Source organism: Histomonas meleagridis (genome assembly GCF_020186115.1).
Source record: "Histomonas meleagridis strain 2922-C6/04-10x chromosome Unknown contig_9, whole genome shotgun sequence".
NCBI classification, from domain to species: Eukaryota; Parabasalia; order Tritrichomonadida; family Dientamoebidae; genus Histomonas; species Histomonas meleagridis.
Window position 1 is genome coordinate 469,998 of NW_027150923.1, and position 15,196 is coordinate 485,193.

At 28.0% G+C, this 15,196-nt stretch overlaps 3 protein-coding genes across 3 annotated transcripts; all 3 read left to right on the forward strand.

Annotated features, from left to right (window-relative positions):
- Nucleotides 1-52: 52 nt before the first annotated feature.
- On the forward strand, nucleotides 53-1,207 carry GO595_009369 (Kelch motif family protein; the record flags this gene model as incomplete). Its single annotated transcript, XM_067923047.1, has 1 exon — nucleotides 53-1,207. One exon carries the CDS (start codon nucleotides 53-55, stop codon nucleotides 1,205-1,207), a length of 1,155 nt encoding a protein of 384 aa, XP_067770371.1.
- Nucleotides 1,208-3,653: 2,446 nt separating this feature from the next.
- On the forward strand, nucleotides 3,654-5,570 carry GO595_009370 (inner dynein arm i1 intermediate chain ic97; the record flags this gene model as incomplete). Its single annotated transcript, XM_067923048.1, has 1 exon — nucleotides 3,654-5,570. One exon carries the CDS (start codon nucleotides 3,654-3,656, stop codon nucleotides 5,568-5,570), a length of 1,917 nt encoding a protein of 638 aa, XP_067770372.1.
- A 361-nt stretch (nucleotides 5,571-5,931) lies between these two features.
- GO595_009371 (CK1 family protein kinase) lies at nucleotides 5,932-7,002 on the forward strand (the record flags this gene model as incomplete). The annotated part of the gene is made up of 1 exon (XM_067923049.1): nucleotides 5,932-7,002. The coding sequence occupies one exon, from the start codon at nucleotides 5,932-5,934 to the stop codon at nucleotides 7,000-7,002; it is 1,071 nt and encodes a 356-aa protein (XP_067770373.1).
- Nucleotides 7,003-15,196: the final 8,194 nt, after the last annotated feature.

Sequence of the window (15,196 nt, forward strand, 5' to 3'; positions counted from 1 at the left end):
AAACAACCACTGGCCTTTTTATTCAATTTGTTTCGGTAACCGTTGAGCAAAGATGGGATCGGGAGCAAGCTATCCAACAACCCAATTTGTTCATCCATTTTCTAATGAAATGTACACTCCGTTTGGAGCATCAAGAATGGATTCTGAAAAGCTAAATTCAGATAATACCCTTCAACAATACAATGTTAATCTTATTGACACACCCTTTGCTGGTATCTGGTCAGTTAAAGTTCCAGATTCTATAGCACCTAGACCTCGATCTGGTCATTTTACGTATTATGATGAACCAAATCATACCGTTTACATCGGATATGGATCATTTAATTCGCAACTCTTCAATGATTTATGGGCTTTTGATACACTAAACGATACTTGGAGGAAAATACCTCTTACAGGAGATGAAATTTCATGTAGAAGTGGAACAAGAGCAAGTTTTTATTCTAATCATCTTATTTTGTTCGGTGGGTATTGCGAACCAGATTATTTTGGTGACCTCCACACCATTGATGTTAACACTGGTGAACGACGTCTTCTTGCAACCAATGGAATTCCACCCTCACCAAGATCATCACCAATTGTCGCCGTTTATAAAAACAAACTATTTGTTTGGGGTGGGTTTAATCAAGAATGGCCATCTGAGCTTAATATTCTGGATTTAGACACATTAACATGGACAAATATTGATCAGCTTATCCACGGAAGGACAGCAGTTCCGTGGGTTTTGGATGGCAATATCCTTTATAGCTTTGGTGGGTCCAAGGTAGGGACAATGTTTTGTTTGGACATGGAAACAAATGAAATTACCATGAAACAAACGACGGGAAGTGCTCCAACAAGCTCAATCATGGGCGCTGGCATGGTTAGGGTTGAACACTATGTTTTCTTCTTTGGTGGAAGATCGAATAACAATCAATATACTCTTGTATATGCATGCGATCTGAATAAAATGTGGTGGTTTGTATTCCACATTATGCCAGATGGCAAAACAGTGTCAATACAGGATGGTGTAATCAGCCAAAAGTCTGGAAGGTTTATGTTACCAAGGATACACTCTTTCAGCGTCTGCTACATCAAAGAAAAGAGAGAAATTCTATCGTTTTTGGGATACCCCGAAAATGACCCACCTCAACTTAATGTTATCAATATTGCGGAGTCTATGAGCTTCATACATTTAAGAGAGGACATGGTTTCTGTTTTAAATTATTGATTTGACGTTTTTTATTTTTGAAAATTTATATTTTCGGGTTAACTAAAAAAATATTTACAAAATTTAAATTTAAAAGTGGAGTTTTAAGAATTAAAAAACAATTTATTCATTGTCAGAGTCGGTGGTAATTAATTTTAAAAGCTCATTTGCACATTCAGCAAGATCATCATTTTCAGAAAGACAATCATTATTTAATGTTTCCATGAACTCAACTTCCATGGCTTTTTCTAAAATGAAATTCGCTTGTTCTTCTTCATCGATTCTGTATAACAAAATTGAGATTAATTGATATAATATTTTTTTGTTTATGTGATCGAGTGAACCTAACATATCGAATAAAGATTCGCCAAACTCAGGTGAAAAAAATATTGGTTCTGCATATTGATAAATTGCACAAAATAATTGCAATAAAACCGTCTTGATTCGAACAGACCCATTCAAAAATAACTGAATGAAATCAAAAGATGAGAAAATTTGTGGAAAAGAATTTGTACCATTCGTATATGCTGTGATGATTTGAATCATCTCGTGTTGGATATCTTCATTAGATTCTTGGAGTTTGCTGCATATGGTATTTAGTAATCCATGGACTTCAACTTGAGGTGCAATTTCATCTGGTGAGATTATTAAAGAAAGTTTTAGAACATCTAGAGAAATGATAGAAGCTTTTTTTGAAAAAACTAGTTGAATTAGTGATGGGCAAAGATTATTTGTAATAATCAAATGAATAATGTGGTGTTTAAAATGCTTGATCGTAAGAAAGTGATAAAAAGAATATAAAGGGTATTTAAGCAATGATGGGTTTGGGTTGGTTTGAATTTGAAAGGAAAAAAAATTAAGAATATTTAACAAAACATCAATGTCTATGGAATCAGATACTGAAATAATATACAATAGGCGGAAGTAATTTGAGTCGGCTTGGCCATGATGTAACAACCAACCAACAAAATTGGATTGAACTGCATATTGAATGGAAAGTTTCACATCACAGCAAATATTACATAACATACAAAAAAGAAGCTTCAATGAAAAACTTTCGAAATTATCAATTCCTTGAAGAATGTAATTAAAAAATTGTTCCGAACCAATGTAACTTGAGAACTTGTTTGTTGTTTCCGTAACTGTACCCAGAAAAAATAATGCATTATCGCGCGTGTCCATATTTTGAATTAATTCAATAATTTTATCAAAGTTTGATGAAGATAATAAAAATAAGCAATTTTCTGAATCTGCTCCGATAATTTCTATCATTTTTTCTAAAGAATCATTTTGTATTTGTGAATTATCAGTTTGTAAATTTTCTAAACTCGCTCGAAAAATTTGTATATTAGTTTCTGAATCATTACTTGTACCATCATCATAATTAAAACTAGTTCCAAGCTTGACAATTCTTTGCGATCTGTACTTTGCGAATTTTGGGGAAGTTTTGTAGCTTGACTGTATCGAAGGAATACCTGACAAACATGGTCAATTAAGGCTGTTTTGTGATCATTTAGAACACAAAATATATATCGTTTATTTCGCGGATTTGCAAACAGATACTCTATCAAGTACACAGAAAATTTTTTCTATTTTAGCCGTGAATTATATACACATAAAAATATTTACTAAGCATAATCACTCCTCATTAATATTATCAAAAATTTCATAAGCAGTATATGCATGACTATAGTTATATCCAAGCTTTTTTGCTAATGAGATAGAAGCTATATTATGAGCATCCCAACTTGGGTAAAGATTTCTTTTTAGACATTCTAAAATTAGTTTTGCACCAACAACGGAAGCAAGGCCTCTACGACGATATTCTTCTTTAGTGTCTATTTCAATCTCAATTCCATGTTTATATGTGGAATATGAAGATGCACCAGAAACAATTTCCCCATTGATTGTTATAACAAAACCAATTCCAAGATGTGAATATATTTCATAACTTTCATATTGCGAAACTAAATCATGGCTCCATTCATTTGACAAGCATTGACAGAAAAACTTTTCATCAATCATATTTATATCGAATTCTTTTGGTAAAGTATTAACAATTTTGGACAATTTTTCTTTACAAAAGATATTTGGTTCTTTTTTTGTTGCATATCTCTCTATTTTTTTAGCTTTATTCCCATAGCATTCTTCAATAATTATTTCCCATTCTTTATTCTGTGGTATCATAATCATATAATTTTTGGAATGAGGATTAAAGACTGTTAGTTCGCGATTTGGTTCTCCTGCAAGAAAACAAAAATCACCTAGAATTGCCATCGCACAAGAAGGATTATCAACATGATCAACATAAATTTCCCCCATGATTCCTTGTATACAAGACCAAATGATTGTTTCTTCCCAATCCTTGAATAAAGGCTTTGATTTTTTTGTTTCTGTTAGTTTTTGGGGGATCATTTTATATAAACGGTCTTTCTTGAAACCGTTAAATTTATCGTTATTTTTTAAAATGAGCAGAAAAGAAAAAAAAACTTTACTTACAAATGTTAAAGATGCAAGACCAAATACAACAACTCCAAAAACGCCCACTCGTAAGCCACTAAAATCAAGTAAAGGAAAACGAAAAAAACTTTCCAAGAAAGAGATCCTTAGAAGAAAGAGGGAAAAGGCTGAACAAGAACGTCTTGAGCAACTTAGAATTGCCAAAGAGCTAGAAGAGAAGCGAGCTCATGAACAAGAGCAAGAAATGGAACGACTTGAGCAAGAAAGACTTCATTCAGAAAATGAATATCTCATTGAACTTCATAACAGAAAAAACCAATTTTGCTCGGACACACGCCTCAAAAAACATAGGGTTGCAGAATGGGAATATTACACTGAATGTGATCATTCAACAAATCCACTTGATCAAGCAGATGTTAATACATTTCTTTCTCAATGGCGCGAAAATGAAGAAACAGATATGCACAAATTGTTCAAACAAATTGAAACTGCCAAAAAATTATTAGATCAATTAATTGAATATCGATCACAATCTTCAGTTTCAAATGATATTAAAGAATATGAACGTTTTTCGCAACCAATACGCGACATCAGACAGTTAATTGAGACCAAAATCAATTTGCTTACCCAACATCAATTATTATTTAGTGACAAATATGCAAGTGCCAAAAACGAAGTTCTATTAACAACTGAATCTGCGGGTTACAGCTATGGGTTATGGGTTAACCTTACCAAGAATCCACGAATCAATAATATCGATTTTGGATTTTCTTCCATTAAGATTCCTAAAGCCGTTGCTACGACTTCTATTGCTATTCGTATGACCATTTCACCCTTTCTTTCTGGGTTCCATGATTATACACTTTTATCATCTATCTTATCATGCGAATTTTTCCAGCTCCCAATTCCTCCTAAACGAATTGGCAACATGACCCTTCGTCAGTTTTCTGCGTCCAGTGGTCTTCAACCGATTCCATATACGATCAGAAATCAAAGCGAAGTTCAGTCGCCGCTCGTTTTCACCATGAAAATCCAGCCAGAGCTTCTCCCAAGCGACACAAGTTCACTTACTGTTGTTAAAATTGATGAATCTGAAAGTCCAATTACAAATATTAATGTAGACAAAGAATCACAAACAGTCACATTTTCTTGTGAAAAAACTGGTCTTTTTGCATTAGCTATTCCAAGATACAATCAGTTTCCATTTAAGTTTTGGGAGATTAATTCAACAGCTGTTGATTCATGTGAGATTTTCATTAGAACATCTTTGACAGAATTTTCGATTATAATCGATTCTGATGGGTTGTGTTCAATGTCATCACCCTTACTGTTTAACAAGATGACGGCTCCTAAGGCATTAGAGTTCATGAAGCGCCACGGACTGAACATTGTTTCTCCAGAAGCATTCACAGCGGTTAGCGGTTTTGACATGACCGATAAAAATTCTGAGCTCGAAGAAGTTCTTAATCGCGGATTAGCTGATTGTGCTTCTGGTTTTGTAATTCGTTGTAGTAAATGGAATTCTCATATATCGAGTGATAGGGCAATACTAATTGCAAGAGAAATTAAGGAATTTGGAGAACCGATTTCTGATGATGAAGAATTTTTGGCAAACGAAGAAGAGGAAAAAGAAGAAGAAAAGAATGAAAACGAAGAAGAACAACAAATTGAAGAAAAGAAATCAAAATGGCATTGCATACATGTGAAAACAAAACATATAAACGAAATTAAGTATGCAGAAATAACTGATGAACTCGATCCAAAGATGTTGGAAGGAACTCGATTTCATCAACACTTGATGCCAATGCTAATGGATATTGCATCTGAGGAAGTACAAAGTCGAGTGAAAAGTTGTTCAGGATTTGTGAACGAAACCATGTACTATCTCTTGAAGAAATTGAGGTTGTTCTCTTCTACAGAATGAAATATATATAAATGTTTCTATTAAATTTAATGTTTAATAACTATTTTTCATAAGCCCATGTGGTTCGGAACAAGCTTTTTTGTGGAAAATCATTTCAATCTGAATCGATTTCATAAGATATAATAAATATAAGAAATTTCAAAAACAAAATAAGAGCATTGTCTAATAGAATGAAAATATGTTCAGTTTTAAACCATTATCTTATTGGCTACAAACGCTTTCATGATTTTAATTAAAGAGTTAATTGAAATGGCGGTTTTTTAGGGGCAAATTCGCTTTTGACCCAAAAATGAAAAATCCTCTCAAAAATTGTGTTGGTTTTCATCGTTTTTCTCAAAAAAACACCTCCAAAACTTCTCCCATGAAGACCAAAACAGACCTTACTCCAAAGCACCCAATAGGCTCGCTTATCATGAACTATATTGTTGGCCCAAAAATCGGCCAAGGTGCTTTTGGCGAAATTTATTCTGCTATCGATCAATATACGGGTCTAATTTGGGCAATTAAGACCGAACCTAATTCAGTCAAACGTAAGACACTTGCATTTGAATACCAGATTTTGGCGCGTGTTCAATCATCTCCAACATTTCCACGTCTAGGCATATTAGGCCATGGCAAAGACTTTAGTTTTATTTCTATGGAACTCCTAGGACCAAGCCTAGCTAATATTCTCAAGAAACTTCCAAAAAAGACATTTACATTTAGCACAGGAATTCGTGCCTCATATTTTATTCTTAAGTGCATAGAATCCCTCCATGTCTTTGGTTTTATTCACCGTGACATCAAACCAGGGAATATTCTTACACGTGAAGGTAGTGAACATCCATTATGTTTAATTGATTTTGGATTATCACGTATGTATATTGATCAAAACACGGGCAAACATTTTACTCGCCGTCCTAAGATAGGTTTTAGAGGTACTCGAGCATATGCTAGTGTTCATGCACATTTGTCACAAGATCTTTCCCGACGCGATGACTTGATCTCATGGTTTTATTTGACCTACGAGTTCGCTATTGGGCCTCTTCCATGGCGCCATCTCGGCAACAAGCATGAGATTCTTCGCATCAAGGAGAACTTCGATGTCGAGACGCAAGTCTCCGAAATTGCGCCCGAATTGATCGATGTATGGAACTATGTAAAGAGTCTCAAGTTCGAGGAGACGCCGAATTATTCGCGAATATATGATAGCATTTTACGTATTTGTCGGAGAGAAGGATTTAAACTTGATGACCCATTCGATTGGTCCGAAATGTTACATAAAAGTTCCAATAAAATGGCAAAAGCTGTTGAGGGATTAAAGCCAAACAGCCACTTAAAGAAGGCAAAATGTACTGAGTCTTCTCTCCAGGAAAAATTGTTACATGCATCAATAACAATTCCGCCACCTTTTAGCCATGTGTCGGAAGAATCGGGATGCTGTGGATGCTGATGAATTAGCATTTGTAAATAGTTTGCGAAATATGAATTTTGATTTTTTATTGAAATTCGATTATAGTCTTAAAATAAAGATAAAACTCTAAAGCTATAGTTTATTTATTTTTAATTTAGATTTACTTCGCTAAGTTAAGGGTTGTATAATATAATGTTGGTGATCAACATATACGTTCTAATATTTATACTTTAAAGTTAAGATGTTAATAATTAACATATTATATGTTGAAGAAATAAATATATTAAGTATTGGTGTTATTTCCTGCTTTCTCAAGAAGTAATTCGATAATTTCAGTGTGGCCATGTTTAGATGCATATGTAATAGCTGTTTCAAATAAATTATATAATTTCCAAATGTTATATTGAAAGATTAAATAATTGAAGTGAATCCAAAATGAAATACATAAACATTTTTTGTGTTAATATCAATTCCTTCTTGTTCAAGAAGTAGTTTGACTAATTTTATGGAACCTTTTTCAGATACATACATAAGTGCTGTTTTAAAATATTTCAATAATTTTCAAATATTATTTTTAAATGTTAAATTATTAATATAGACATTAAGCAAAACAAATATATATCTTTAGCATTAATATCAATTCCTTCTTGTTCGATAAGTAATTTTACTATTTCGATGTTATCATCTTTAGATGCAAGCATGAGTGCTGTTTTAAAATATTTCAATAATTTCCAAGTATAATTTCGAAATAAGAATTTATTAAATTAGAAATTAAATAAAACAAATAAATAGTTTTAGCATTGATATCAATTCCTTCTTGTTTGAGTAATAATTTTACTATTTTTGTATTCCCTTTTTCAGTTGCAATTGAAAGCGATGTTTGATAAAATTTTAAGAATTTCCATATGTTTCTTTGAGATATCAAATTATTGAGATAAATTTCAAATAAAACAATCAAAAATTTCTAATGTTAACATCAATTCCTTTTTGTTTAAGAAGCATTTTAATTATTTCTATGAAACTATTTATAGTTGCTTTCATAAGTGCTGTTTCAAATAATATAAATGATTTCCAAATATTATTTTGAAATATAAAATTATTAAAATAAATTTTAAATAAAACAAATAAATAGTTTTAGCATTGATATCAATTCCTTCTTGTTCTAGAAGTAATTTTACTATTTCTATGTTATCTTTTTCAGTTGCTTTCATAAGTGCTGTTTCAAATAATATAAATGATTTCCAAATATTATTTTGAAATATAAAATTATTAAAATAAATTTTAAATAAAACAAATAAATAGTTTTAGCATTAATATCAATTCCTTCTTGTTCTAGAAGTAATTTTACTATTTCTATGTTATCTTTTTCAGTTGCTTTCATAAGTGCTGTTTCAAATAATATAAATGATTTCCAAATATTATTTTGAAATATAAAATTATTAAAATAAATTTTAAATAAAACAAATAAATAGTTTTAGCATTAATATCAATTCCTTCTTGTTCTAGAAGTAATTTTACTATTTCTATATGACCATTTAAAGATGCTTTCATAAGTGCTGTTTCAAATAATATAAACAATTTCCAAATATTATTTTGAAATATAAAATTATTAAAATAAATTTTAAATAAAACAAATAAATAGTTTTAGCATTGATATCAATTCCTTCTTGTTCTAGAAGTAATTTTACTATTTCTGTGTGACCTTTTTCAGATGCTTTCATAAGTGCTGTTTCAAATAATTTAAATAATTTCCAAATATTATATTTAAATATTAAATTATTAAAATAAATTCTATATAATACAAATAAATGTCTTTAGCATTAATATCAATTCCTTTTTGTTCAAGAAGTAATTTAACTATTTCTATATGACCATTTCCAGATGCATCCAGAAATGCATTATTATATAGCATAAATAATTTCCAATTATTATTTTAAAATTCGTAATTAATAAAATAAATCCAAAAAGATACAAATAAAATCCATCTGAATTAATATCTTTTCCTTTTCTAAGTTCAAGAATTAATTTGACAATTTCTGTCTTACCATATGTTGCTGCTCGATTAAATGCTTTACTAAATAATTTGATAAGTTTCCATATATTAATTTGAGACATCGCTATATATTAATGTATTATTTGGTTATTTATATTAAATCCTTTATATGTTAGAAATAATTTTATGATATTGAATCGAAGAAAATCGGTTGCACTGGTAAAAGCAAATAATTATAATAAATATTAAACAAAACAAATAAAGACTTATATCATTAATTTCAATTCCTTCTTGTTCTAGAAGCAATTTAACAATTTCAATATGGCCATTTTTAGATGCCAATATAAGTGCTGTTCTAAATAATTTATATAATTTCCAAATATTATTTTGAATTACCAAATTATTAAAATAAATATAAAATAAAACAAATAAATAGTTTTAATATTAATATCAATTCCTTCTTGTTCTAGAAGTAATTTAACTATTTTTGTATCACCTTTTTCAGCTGCAAGCATTAATAATGTTTTAATTAATTTAAATAAATTCCAAATGTTATAATGAAAAATCGATTAAGCTTAAAAAACAAACAAAAAAAGTTAAAAACATCACTTGCATTTAAGTTCACAAATCCTCCTTCAATAAGTGATAATATTATATCCTTTTCCAATATATCTTTTTTATATGCAAAAACAAGTGATGCTTTAAGTATAATGAATAATTTCCAAAAATCATTTTGAAATATCAAATCATAAGAATTTATATTAATTAAAAAAATAAAAAATATTTTCCATCATAAATATTATTTTTTCCGAGTAGTAATTTTACTATTTCTATATGACCATTTTCAGATGCTTTCATAAGTGCTGTTCTAAATAATTTAAATAATTTCCAAATATTATTTTGAATTACCAAATTATTAAAATAAATATTAAATAAAACAAATAAATATCTTTAGCATTAATATCAATTCCTTCTTGTTCTAGAAGTAATTTAACTATTTTTGTATGGCCATTTGCAGACGCTAAAATAAGTGCTGTTCTAAATAATTTAAATAATTTCCAAATATTATTTTGAATTACCAAATTATTAAAATAAATATTAAATAAAACAAATAAATATCTTTAGCATTAATATCAATTCCTTTTTGTTCAAGAAGTAATTTAACTATTTTTGTATGGCCATTTGCAGACGCTAAAATAAGTGCTGTCCAAAATAATTTAAATAATTTCCAAATATTATTTTGAATTACCAAATTATTAAAATAAATATTAAATAAAACAAATAAATATCTTTAGCATTAATATCAATTCCTTCTTGTTCTAGAAGTAATTTTACTATTTCTATGTTATCTTTTTCAGATGCTTTCATAAGTGCTGTTTCAAATAATATAAATGATTTCCAAATATTATTTTGAAATATAAAATTATTAAAATAAATTTTAAATAAAACAAATAAATATCTTTAGCATTAATATCAATTTCTTTTTGTTCAAGAAGTAATTTAACTATTTCTATATGACCATTTAAAGATGCATACATAAGTGCTGTTCGAAATAATTTAAATAATTTTCAAATATTGTTTTGAAATATAAATTTCAAATAAAACAAAAAAATATCTTTAGCATTAATTTCAATTCCTTCTTGTTCAAGAAGTAATTTAACTATTTCTGTATGACCTTTTTCAGAAGCAAACATAAGTTCGGTTCGAAATATTTTAAACAATTTCCAAATACTATTTTGATATATAAAATTAACACAGAAAACCTTTTCATAAAATACGAAAAAACATCAACAGCATTGATATCAATGTATTTTGTTTCAAGAATTATTTTAAATATTGCACCAATTCCTTTTTCATAACCATAATTAAGTTCAACATCAAACAAATTGAATAATTTTCAAATATTTTTTGTAAATCCAAAAATACTGATATAAAAATTAAATGAAATACATAAATTTTTTTATATTTATTATTATTTTTGTAATCTAGAAGCATATTAACAATATCCATGTGATTATTTTCACATGCATAAATAAGCGCAGTCCAAAATAATTTTAATATATTCCAAAAATGAATTTAAAATATCAAAATATTATAATAAATATTGTAAAAAAGAAATTTATTGATTTAAAATTTATATCAATTCCTTTGAATTCAAGAAGTAATTTGGCTATTTCAGTATAACCATTAATGGATGCTAAAATAAGTGATGTAAAAAGTATTTTGATTAAACCCCAAAAATGAATTTTAATTATGAAAAATATTAAATAAACCTTAAACAAAGTAAAATAAAATCATGTGGATTAATGTCTATTTTTTCATGATGAAGAAGTAACCTAACAATTTCAATATCATTTTTTTGAACAGCGAGTATTAATGCTGTACAAAATAGTATAAAAAAACGCCAAACATCATGAAAAAATTTTAAACAACTTAAACAAAAATTAAATTCAACAAATAAAAATTAGAAGCATTGATGTTAATTCTCTTATAGTTAAGAAGTAATTTAAGGATCTTAATATATCTGTTCTTTACAGCATCCATAAGTGCTGTCCAAAATAAGATGAATAAGTTCCAAATTCTAAAAACAATTACCAAATATTTAAAATCAAAATTAAATTGGATAAACAAAGATTCACAGCATTAACATTAATTCTTTTTTGTTGAAGAAGTAACTTAACTATTTTAATATGATTATTATCCACTGCCATTAAAAATGGTGTATAAAATTTGCTGAGTAAATTCCAAATATATATTTAAAATTTGAAATGATAAAAACAATTTTTCTTTTTAATAAAAAAATATTTTTAGCGTTTATTTTTATTCTTTCTTGCTCAAGAAGTAATTTAACTATATCAAAATAACCTTTACTACATGCAACAATTAATGGTGTATAAAAACATTAATATAAATTTTATTTCATACACAGAAACACCAATATTTTAAAACATATTTTAGTAAATATTATAAAACATATTTAACATTTACATCAGTTCCTTCTTTTTCAAGAAGTAATTTAACAATTTCAATATTTCCTGATCTTGTTGCTGATATTAAAGTTTCTTTAGGAATTTTATTTCCTAGAGAAAAATGTCTAAAAAGAAATATATTACCATTTTCGACTGCTTCAATTATTAATTTTTCAACATTTAATTTTTTCGTTTCTAAAAATGATAAAATTTCATAATTATCATATGTAATACATTTCTTTCCTAATTCAGTAAAATCTTCTTCTTTATTGTATTCACTTTCGAAAAAATAATAAAATATTTCATTCCGATGAAATTCTATTGCTGTTTCTATTGATCCATTAAAGTTAGAATGATTCTGTTCACAATAATAAAGAATTTCAAGATTTCCACCTGCTACAGCATATATTCCTGTATTTGTTAAATCAACATTATTTAAAATCAAGTATTTGAAGCATTTAATCGATCCAAAGAATGCTGCATAATCAACAAGTGAAAGTTTTTCTTTATTAATAAATGAATATCTTTCATATAATGATGGCTCTATGTTTTGCTTAAAATCAAAATTTGGTTCTGATGATATTTCATGAAGTTTTTCTACATCATCATTTCGTATTGCTTTAATTGCATCCGAAGGATTAGATCCTTCATGAATGAGTTGCTTATGAAGCTTCCAATCATCCTTTTTCAGCTCTTCAATATTATCAAAAAATTGTTTATGAAAAGGAATATTATTTGTTGAATCTTTAAATGCATTAATTTCTTCATCTGTTTTATAATGAATAAAATATAAAGTTTTAATGTTTCGTACAACTTTAGGATTGACCATTTTTTGTTCAATCATATATCCTAAAAGATAATTAGATTCCTGAGTATTTAAATGTAAAAGTAAATTTGTAAAAATGTTAATTATTTTATTATAATATTTGGCTGATAATGTTTTAAGAAATTGAACAATATTATAGTCATTTTTATTTAAAATAAAAGCTGAATATATCAATCTACTTAAAATCAACATCGAAGAATAAGGATAATCAGAATCTAATAATTTTTCTATTGATTTAACAGATTCAGAAATATTACTTTCTCTAAAATCAAATATTGTATTTCGTATAATTTTGAGATATTGAATATATTTTGTTTCTCTCGTTCCTGTTGATTCTTTCATTCCTTTTTAATGGAAATTGTCAATTCAAATCAATATTTGTTGAGTAAAAAGTGCATATATTTTGAATGCAAAATTTCTTTGTTTTAATAGAACGAAAACAACTTTCAGAAAAGTCACAACTTAGGTCATTGGTTTTCATCAAAATTATATATAATGTTTTACTAAAGGATGCATAACTAATTATAAATTATTTTGCTAAACAAACAATTTTTTCAAAAGATTTTATAATTTGATCAAGTTAATTATTTTTTAGTTGCAATCATTAAACATTTAGAGCGCCTTAGGGTATTCCCAACTATTTGTAAATCAACAATATTGGGAAATTAGATGTGCAAATTAATTTCAGCAAAAAAATATATAATAATAAAATTAGAATGACTTTAATCAAAGTCCATAAAGGAGTTTTTACTCTATATCTCAGATATTGAAAATTTCTAAAGTTTAATTATATCAGATTTCTGAGTAAGGAGTGTTTTGTTTGTGACCCATTGTAACCAGTTTGATGAAAGCCATTGATCATATATCTTAAGTAGCCAAGGAGAGAAAACATTTGGATTCGATTGTATTTCAGAATGTAACTCATCACTTGTAATCCACCTTACGGCATTTATTTCATCAGGATTGAATTCAATCTTCTCGTTGTCATAAAAGCCGAATATAACATGATCTATTTCAGATTCAACCCATTCACCAGAAGCAGCATAATACTGAAATACACCAACTTCTGTAAGATGTGCATCATCTGTGAGATTTATATTTAGTTCAAATGATGTCCTTCGCTTTGCAGCTGAAATAATATCTTCATTTGGTTCTGGATGAGAGCAACATGTATTTGCCCAAATAAGAGGGAAAGTCAATTTCGTGTTGCTCCTTTGTTGAATTAGAAGTTGGCCTTTTGAATTGAACAAGAATAATGAAAAAGCCCGATGCAATTTTGGTCCTTTATCTATATGATGAGCTTCATATTTATCACATATAGAAATTTGGTTATCTTGTTCATCCACTACTATTACCTTACTTGAAAGCATTTGTTGAAGCTGAGAATCGTTGTTGTTGCTCATTTTTTTTTAACGCACACCACTTTTTCTGAGAATAATACGGTTATTTGCAATCGGGGCAAATTTTTCGCTTTTCCAAGTTGGTCAATTCCAACGATAAGACTAAATGAATGCGAAACTATCGTATTCATATTCAAAAACTGAAAAATGCATTAAAACTTCTTCAAGGATCAAATCAAAGACAATTTATATAAAACATATATTTAATGTTTATTAAAAACAAAACTTAATCGAAAGGGTTTTCATTTATTGGCACAGGATCAATTTCATCACAAAACGAATGATAATCAATTTCGTCGAAGTCAGTACATTTATACTTTTTACAAAGTAATTCCAATTCGTTTTCATCAGACGACAAATTTAATCTTTTTATACATTGTTTGAACTGATTTTTTGTTATAATGTTTTTCCGTGGTCTTTTATCGCAATCATAAAACAATTGTTTAATTTCCATTCTTCTTGTTTGCACGTAGTTTTTCATTCTATTTAATATGTTGTTACAAATAATTTTTTCATTTTCATTTAAATTATTTATTGAAATTTTTTGCAAATTATTTTGATTTTGAATTTCATTGTTTTCAAATATTGCGTTGATTTGTTTACATAGCTCACGATAATTAATTAAATCTGGTTTTGTTTCTAAACAAAATAATTTCGTTATGAATTGTATCTCATCTTCATTTAATGGCAAATTAATTTGTCCAACAATTGATCGAAATTGATTTGATGTAATAGTTCCATGATTTAAATGATCGAAATTTTCAAAGAAATCTATAATTCTAATTCTTCTTTTATAGATATAATTTTGTAATTTCGGAAGAATTACATTCCATTGAATTTGTCTGGCGGTTAGTAACGGCTTCTTAACGTATCTCGGTGTAACGTTTTCTTTGTTTAAGTTGTCATTTTTATTTTCATTCAAAGAATTTACATCGTTTATAAATTCAATGTAATTAACGAAGCCAGTATTTTTATCCAAATAAAACGAACAAAGCTGTTGAATTTCGTCATAAGAAATATTTACGCCAACCAATTGCATAACTTG